This window comes from Physcomitrium patens, chromosome 22, assembly GCF_059467195.1.
Source record: "Physcomitrium patens ecotype Gransden chromosome 22, ASM5946719v1, whole genome shotgun sequence".
NCBI classification, from domain to species: Eukaryota; Viridiplantae; Streptophyta; class Bryopsida; order Funariales; family Funariaceae; genus Physcomitrium; species Physcomitrium patens.
This window is the reverse complement of record NC_143431.1, coordinates 8997942-9006906: the sequence shown is the minus strand read 5'-3', so window position 1 is coordinate 9006906 and position 8965 is coordinate 8997942. Positions and strand designations below refer to the sequence as shown.

At 35.1% G+C, this 8965-nt stretch overlaps 1 protein-coding gene across 4 annotated transcripts; it reads left to right on the top strand.

The window, feature by feature from the left end:
- Positions 1–597: 597 nt before the first annotated feature.
- Positions 598–2438, top strand: LOC112274928 (uncharacterized). 4 transcript variants are annotated; one of them, XM_073530092.2, is made up of 4 exons: positions 598–863; positions 948–1018; positions 1641–1724; positions 1928–2438. In XM_073530092.2, exons 1-4 carry the CDS (start codon positions 806–808, stop codon positions 2339–2341), a joined length of 627 nt encoding a protein of 208 aa, XP_073386193.1. In that variant the 5' UTR covers positions 598–805; the 3' UTR covers positions 2342–2438. The 4 variants fall into 4 exon arrangements, with proteins under 4 accessions (XP_073386193.1, XP_073386194.1, XP_073386195.1 ...); XM_073530093.2 differs by having other exon boundaries at positions 599–863; positions 972–1018; XM_073530094.2 differs by having other exon boundaries at positions 599–863; positions 961–1018.
- Positions 2439–8965: the final 6527 nt, after the last annotated feature.

The window sequence follows — 8965 nt, the reverse complement described above, 5'->3', positions numbered from 1 at the left end:
ACAAAGATATGTTCTTGGAAAGTAGTATATTACTTTTCAATCAACCTTTCCACTTACAAAAACAATTACAAATGCAACACTCAAAAAATGCTAAAATACATAACATTTATGTATTCTTTGTAATGATTTTTTAAATATAAATATTTATATTTATATGGATGTTAAGTTTTTTTTTCTTGCAACACTACTTAAAATTAAAAAAAATAAAAAATACTCCATAATTTTTTTGTTTTATTTATTGCTTGTCTTTCAAAATATCATCCATTTTTTTGAACTTCAATAAATAAATGTCTTTATTTATTTATTTATTTTTATTATTTGGTACGTTTTGTACATATGAGTGCAAATGACATGAACACAAAGCATTGTAGATGGACTACAAATGAGCCAATCAACCCTTTTGAATAGGACATTTGGATGCCCATCACCTCCACAAATGGGCAAAAGCTCAAAGAGCACCACCAATGATGTGACTTGATTTTTCTTCATGTCAAAGTTGAAGTATCCACATCCCTGTTGATACCATTTCACTTTCTTCTTCTCCCCTCCCTTAAAATAACAAAGCAAATCAATCAACCAAACAAACAAACAAAGACAAATGTAGACCATTCAGCAGCAGCACCAAGTCACAGAGGCTCGGCTTGTCAGATCACAAGACTCACTCACACAAGGAAGGAAGAATGGCTCTTGTTCTCCATCTGTCCAGGTTTCCAAAAACCAAGCCGTCCCATGAAGAGATGGGCTTGGCCATAATGATGCATAACCAGAAGTGATAAAAGCACAGGAGCTCTGCAGATTGAAGGCCATGTTAACAAATTGGTGCTGGAACGCATGCCAGTGCCTCTCTTTCGCACATCACTCTGGTAAGCTTGCTTCACTGTATGTGTAGTTCCTCTTCCTGTTGGTGTAGTAGCTCTTGAATTTCTCTGTTGCTGAATGGTTTTCAGTTTGTGGGTCAAGGTGTGCATCAGCAAAGGCGCAAGGACCCTCTGCTTGTGACCCAGTAGTGGTCTTTCAGGTGTGTGATAACATTGGAGCTAAGTCATGTCGTTGGTCTCTCTCTCTCCTTTGCAATCGTCATCAGGATTAGGGTTTAGGTTTAGGATTTTATTGCAATGTAACGTGAAGTAATGTGCGTGCGAAGCTTATGTAAAAGAGATATTTCCTTGTGCTTTGTTGACAAGGTGAATTTTATCAACTGTAGGGGAAAGCCGGCGTCGTGGGAGAGGCATTGTTTATTTGATGGAGTCCGGGAGGTGTGTGTGTTGAGGCATGGTTTGAATCCAGTCGGTCACTGCATGAAGTCCTGAACTTTAGCTGTATGTGCAATCTTCGAAGCATGAGACTGGATCCGAAAAATAATGCTATAGTAACTGGTTTAATTAGGAATTGGTATGGTTGGAAATACTGGAAACTAGCGCTCGGATTTCGTGAAACGGAATGGATAAAAGCTTAAAGCCGTTCTTGCAATAGAGCTCCGGCTACACTTTGCTGATCAGTCCATGCCTCCAATTATCTTGTTTCATTTGTCTTTGTGCTAATTGGGCTCACAGTGGCAAGTTGTCATACGAACGAAGAGAAGGACTTGATTCATCACCCATGCGCATTCAGAACTTTCTCCATCAAAATGGCTTTTGCAGAGACCTTCTGTGGAAAGACGACTCAAGCATCGAGTCCGAGGAACCATTCCTTGGAACCAGTGTAAACTTGAAACACAGATAAAGGTACGAATGTCGATTCTTCGCAGTAGCCATTATCTTTTTTGTTTCTCTTTAAAAAGCCTACTTGTACAATTTCATGATTTTGCTGTGAATATCATGAACGTTCCGAGATGATTTTTTTCTAAGAATAGATGCATGGATGATATCTCCTCAAAGCTCTATAGTCTTGCACCTGAAACACCCTCACCCACTGATTACAAATTCAGCCGTCTGTCAGAACTTCAATAATCACCAAAGACCTTACAATCGAAGCAATCACTCGTACGCTGATCTGTAGCAGAGCTTTTTCCTTCTGCACACACAACACCAATTCTACAGAAGTGCCCTTCTCAACGAAAAAGTATTCCTTTGCGGAAGGACCTAGTTGTACAATGGCGAAAGTTGCTAAAGAGGCGAAGTCATCGAGGTTTTTGTCGTTTCCTTTAACTGAAGGGGGCTTTTGCTTCGAGATGAGTGTGTTCACCCTGACGTGGACAAGGTGTCCTGGCCACACTAGAGAATGTATACCGCGTAGAGTAGCTTTGGAGATTGAGAAGACCAAACCGACCGTTCATCGCTTGTGGACTTTCTGTCTGGATCAGAATAGCACTTTTGTGTATTGTGATCTACCAGCGCCATGAAGCATTCGATTTTGTGAGATTGAAATGGGGAAAGGATCAGAATACTATCAGAATACTATCTGACACGACCACATGAATAAATTGTGCTTTTCTCTAACCAACGTACATACACCCCAATTCAGCTTGCTATTAATCTAACCTGTGTCTTGTGTCAGCATATTCACTCGCAAAAAAATGCACCGAACTTCAAAATGATTCAGAAAAACTTTTGCTTGAAGAGATTCTCACTCACGTTTCAAAATTCTGGAATATTGGTGAAAGAACGAAACGTCATTGATCAATGTCCGAAATGTTTGTGAAAGTACAAACAGAATATGAGAAGAACGTCCTTGTAAATAAAAGCAAAAAGCACAGAAATCCTTGAAATCTTGGAGTCACCGGAACATACAATAAAAGATATCCCTTCACTGTGGGGGTGGGTCTCACGACATCGAAAACACTCCACCCCCGATTATTTTTTTTAAGAACCCAAAAAAAGAAAAGAAAATCAAACAAACAAACAAACGAACAAAAAAACTCTGAAACACAGAAGCAAGAAAGGGGGACACTGGAGGCATCTTCTTCTTCGTCGTCGTATTCTGCACATGTTTGCACATACGAGATATGCTACCAAAGAAAGAGAATCTGCTCGTGTTTGTCTCTTCCTTCCTTCCTTTCCTTACATGCTTGCATTGGATTCTTTTGTCTGTGTTGAGAATGTTTAGAAAGACATAAGAGTAATATTAAGTCATACACACACACAAGAGTAGTAGTAAGTCATACATACAAGAGGGTTTCTAAGGAGAGAGAGCTTTACAAACACAAAATCTATTCATTTGGTTGTGTCTCGTATATAAGAAGAGAAAAGAGGAGAGGATAAACAATACTTCTCCACTAGACTCTAAATATTGTAGCTATGGTAATTACTATAGTCTACAGTAAATATTATGGAGAGCGCCGGCTATATTTAATGATCTCAACACTCCTCCTCGCTCATCATAATATTTGCATAATATAAAATTTGTATATAATTATAATCTATACTTTTCTGTGATCTTGCAAGATCAACAATTGTTGCCTCATTAAAACCTTATCTAAGAAAACCTTATTGTATTTAAGGACAAAATCATAGATGAATGAAAAAGAGTACAACATCATTTTCTTTAATTATTTAAAGAGCTCATTAACTTTCTTATTCAAGAAAAGGAAGTCGCCGCATACCAATGCCATAAATAAGTCGACGATGGTTGCTTAATGGGAGAGCTTTGATGAAGAGATCAGCAAGGTTATTTGTAGATTCAATTTTCTTAATTATAAGTGCTTGATTAGTAATCAAGTCATGAGTATAACTAAAATACTTTGGATCAATATGCTTTGTCATGTTGCTTTTAATGAAACCAACTTGCATTTGTGCAATACAAGCACTATTATCTTCATGTAAGACAGTTGGAGAATCATCATATGAAAATCCACAGGTTGTTTGAATGAATTTATCAATTGATCACAACCAAATACATTCTTGAGATGCTTCATGTAAGGCAATAATTTCTGCATGGTTGGATGAAGTTGCAGTTATTGTTTGTTTCACTGATTTCTATGATATTGCAGCTCCATGTCTTAAAAATACATATTCTATTTGAGATTTAGCTATTGCAATATCAGATTTATATCTTACATCGTAATATCCAACCAATTTTGGATCTGCGGATTGTGTGTAGTATAATTCCAAGTCTTTAGTTCTTTTTAAATAATGTAATAAATGTTTGATGCCATTCGAATGTCGTAGTGTTGGACGTGCACTATGTCTTGCAAGAATACTAACTGCAAATGTAATATGTGGTCTTGTAGATGTAGCTAAATACAAAAGTGCTCCAACCGCTTCGAGGTATGGATATTGGTCTCCCAATATTTCTTCTTCCTCTTCGCATGGACAGTATGGATCATGGCCATCACAACCACGTCCAACCATTGGTGTGGACAATGGATAAGCATCAATCATATTAAATCTTTGCAAGATTCGTCTAATATATGTTAATTGGTAGAAAAAAATACTACCATCTGTTAGATGCATAATCTGAAGACCAATGTAGAAAGTTATTTTTTCTAGTATTTTCATCTCAAATTTATGTATAAGTAGATTAGTAGCTGTAACACATGTAGATGTAGTGCCCACTAGGTTAAGATCATCAACATATATAGCGATGATCAAAAAACCAGTTTTATCTTGTTTGATAAATAAACAAGGGATTAATGGATCACTTATAAAATTATTTGTAATTAAATAATCTCGAAGACATTGATATTACATGTGTCCAAATTTTTTTAAATCTTACAAGGCCTTACATAATTTAATACCATGATATTGTTCTAGAGTAGGTCCATTTGGAGTTCCTGTTTCAAAGCCTGATGGAACTTTCATATAAATATTTGCATCAAGAGAACCATATAGATATGTAGTTACTACATCCATCAGATGCATCTCAAAGGTGGCATGAATTGTCATTCCAATAATATATCAAAATGTAATTGAATCCATGTCTGGAGAATATGTGGATTCATAATCAATGCCAAATTGTTGAATAAATCCTTAAGCAACAAGACGAGCTTTATAGCGGGTTATTTGGCCTTGAGCATCTTGCTTGCATATTAATACCATTTTATATCCCACGAGGTGAGATATAAGAGTGTCTACAATTGGACCAAAGACTTTCCTCTTACGCAAAGAGGCATACTCCTCCTCAATAGCAGTTTTTTATTTTGACCAATCTGAGTGATGCATCGTCTCTTCGATGGTTTGAGGTTCAGGATCATCTTCCTCATAAGAAAGAGCTTCTATAATCATACATGCAAATGATTCATCTACCATAAGAGATGGTCTGTCCCAAATATCATCTCTAGCACAATACAAAATAGATAATTCTTTACTCAACTTGTTCTTATTCCTTCCAATTTTAAGATTATTTTTCACAGGAATTGAAAGTACATTATGCATGGATATATCATCATGAATTGATAGTCCTATAGGATGAGTGGCAATTTCTTGAGAAATAATACCAGGATTTGTTAATTTTATAGCTTTCTTTTTACATGGTTGTTTATCTAGTCCACGAGTTCTTTTAGTTGTTGTTGTTATAACTTGAGGTATTGTAGTCAACGGCATTGCAATCTGAGCAAGTGCATTTTGAGCCTCATCAATAGGAATTCTTCTAATTCTAGGTGCATCATTGAAACCATCAGGTATTTTATTCATGATCTGTTTTAAATGTAAAATCTTAGCAACTTCAGTTTTTGCCAAAGATGTCATAGGATCGAGATTCATTGTAAACGTTTCTAGTACTTTAAATACAAGTACTTTATTTCTTTGTTGATTGGATATTCCTTCTTGAAGAGATGGAATTATATTTTCTTCAAAATGGTAATTTTTTAAACATGTACGTAATAATATGCCAATTGATAGATCAATAATATGAATAATGCTTGGTGAATCAAAACCAACATATATGCTTTCTTGTCAATGAGCTCCAATGGTATGCCTTTGAGGTTCTGGTACTGGAATCCAAGCATGACAACCAAATATTCGTAAATGAGATATATTTCGAACACAATCCGAAATGAACTCATGTGGTGAAACAAGTTCAAGAGAAGAAGGGCAGAGGCATATTAATACTGCAACATATAAAACTGCATGATCCTACATAGATGCAGGTAGATTTGCGTGAAGGAGGAGTGGCCGGGTAATGAGTTGTATACGCTTTATAAATGACTCTACAAGTCCATTTTGAACATGTTCATATGAAACTTAATATGTCAACTCGATTCCTATTACAGTATAATAGTCTTCAAAAGACTTTGATGCAAATTCTTTTGTATTATCCATACGCAATGTTTTTATAGGATAATCAAGAAAATGTGCCTGAAAGTAAATAAGCATAGATATAAGATTGGCAAACACCATGTTTTGAGTTGATAATAATGAAACATGTGATTGTTAACTTGATGCATCAACAAGGACCAAAAAATAACGAAATGGTCATGATATTGGATTAATAGGACTACAAATATCACCATGCAATCTTTCAAGCATTGGTGGTAATTCTTGTGGAAGTTTCCAAATTGAAGGCCGAGTAATCATTTTACCTTGCACGCATGCATAATATAATTCCATAGAGTCTACATCTACAGGCTTTAAATTAAATCCAATTATACATAGAATGATTGTTTTAAATAATGTGGATCCTGGATGTCCCAATCGTCCATACCAAAGAGAAATACGACTCTCTGAGATAGATGATGCAAAATTAAATATAATGGGAGGCCAAATCACAATTGGATATAAACCATTTTGTGTAGCAAAAGCTTTTTCAAGAACTTTATGGTTCTTTGCAAGAACCATAACCTCTTTTTTATTTAAAGTGGCGGTAGAGAGGTGATAACCATTAATACGCACATCTCGATAGCTGATCTGACTCTGAGGTATTGAAGGTGCAAACATCGCATGTTTACATTTTATGATGGAACTCACAAGTAATTTTACCATCACCGTGCCCTCTTGGAAACAAAACGCATTTGCTCCAGCCATGGTCATCATATTTTTACTTTACCAAGTTGAAGATTTTTTAATAAAAAATCATCTATCTTGCAAGATAGTATATGTTATTGCAAAATCAATGAGCGCATCATTTGATTCATCATTAGAGGTTTTGTCATTCATATATGCCTCTAAGTCATCAACACCAATTGAATCCATCGACGCATCCATGGTATGAACTTCACGAGCCTCAACTTATAGCTTCTTATTTTCTTCAAATATTTTAATAAAATATTTTGAAGTATGGCACACATGTAGTAAATGTCCAATTATTCCACACTTATGGCAAGAATGTATCTCTGATTTTTTTTTTTACTATAATTAATAGTAGAATATTTATTCTTTCCATATGGGTAGAAATGGTCTTGGCTATGACTACCTTGATACTTATGAGCATGTTTTCCATATTTATATAATTTCTTCATAGACTTTGAAATATTAAGTGCTTGAGATTCTGGAAGTGTTGTTCCAATAAGATAAGCTTCCACATTGCACAAGAGTAGCTCATTTTGCTTCTCCGCAAGAATTTGATAAGACATGAGATCAGAATGACTCTGAAATTTCATGTTCCTGTATTATTGTGCAAACATAGCAGATACAGGAGGAAATATAGAGAGATTTTTTTCAATCATTTCTTCTTCAGAAATGCTTTGTCCACATAATCGTAATTGTGAGACAATATTATATATTTCACTATTGAAAGCATTTAAATTTGGAAAATCTAAGACACATAAATGTATCCAATTATGATGTGGACGTGGAAGAAAAATGGTCTTTTGATGATCAAACCTAGATTTAAGATTCTTCCAAAGTTCTGTAGTATCTTTTATTTCTAAATATTGATATTGTAATATAGGTACAAGATGACGACCAAGGAGAAGAAGTGCTTTCCAACGAATAGCAGGAGATATAGAAATACTTGTTGTAGAAGATTCTTCAAACATAATGGCATCCAAGAGTTGTTCTGCAAATAAATTTACTTTTGCCATTTTTGCCCATAATAGATAATTGTTTCCATCCACAGTCAATGGTGGAAATAAAAGAGCTTGAAAATGTTGGGATGTACTGGTAATAGTTGGAACCAAAGTAGAAGCAGTTGAAGATGTTGAAGCACTCATTATAAATAAATCTATAAAGAAAATATAAGATCAAGTAGAAAATTTGAGTAAAATGTACCTTAAAATATAAAGTCAAATAAAATGATAAACTTGAACTTGAAAAAAATAAATATAGATTATAGATTAAGGCAATAGAACAGCAATAAGATGGCACAGCAAACAGCCATAGGGCGGCAGCAGTAGGGCGGTAAGATGGCAGCGACGGGCAGCAGTGGACAGCAGCGGGCAATGACGGGCGACAGCGGTGTCGGGATAGAGAGAGTTTACCTCAAGAAAACGCTGGGCTTCTGGCTGTCACTAATTATTCAATCAAACTTGAAAATAAGGGAAGCCCTAAGTTTATATATAATTTTTTTCTTTTTGAGTAATTACACCAAATACACAATCCTCAAGTAATCCACAACTTCCAAAATATGATAAAATCTTCTAAATCCTTGTTTATTCTTATGTGGAGATTTTTCCGAACTTCAACACCTCATATCTCTTAATCTAACCATCCAAACAAACTCAAATTTTACATGAGATACTTATATATTCTTATTAACTTCTATAACAATTTTCAACTGCAAATTCATTGCAGATCTTGAGATATCTTGAAATCCCTAACAGTCACTTTAAACCCTTGTCTTTATACATTTGCGTGCAATTTTCTTCATATCTCACAAAATATAAGCTCAAATGCCACGAAATTTGTATTTATAGCTTCTTAAGACAAAATTTTACATTCTCTAAAAAGTTTCAGTCAAAAATTCGTCCGAAAACTAAAGTTATGGCTCCAACCATTACTACAAATAAACCTACTTACTTACTACTTTTGATTTGGAAGCGTCGCCTTCAACTCCTTACAACTCCTTTATATGAACTCCAAAAGTAATAATTCTTTCGTAAAAGATGTAGGCCTTAAAATCGCCGTTTGAGTTGCACCTTCCGATCTTCAAA

Bases quoted from the DNA above. Each gene is read 5' to 3' on its own strand.
- LOC112274928 (XM_073530092.2), top strand. From the start codon at position 806: ATGTTAACAAATTGGTGCTGGAACGCATGCCAGTGCCTCTCTTTCGCA. The intron at 864-947 runs GTAAGCTTGCTT...AATGGTTTTCAG, and splicing joins CTCTTTCGCACATCACTCTG to TTTGTGGGTCAAGGTGTGCA. The intron at 1,019-1,640 runs GTGTGTGATAAC...TGGCTTTTGCAG, and splicing joins ACCCAGTAGTGGTCTTTCAG to AGACCTTCTGTGGAAAGACG.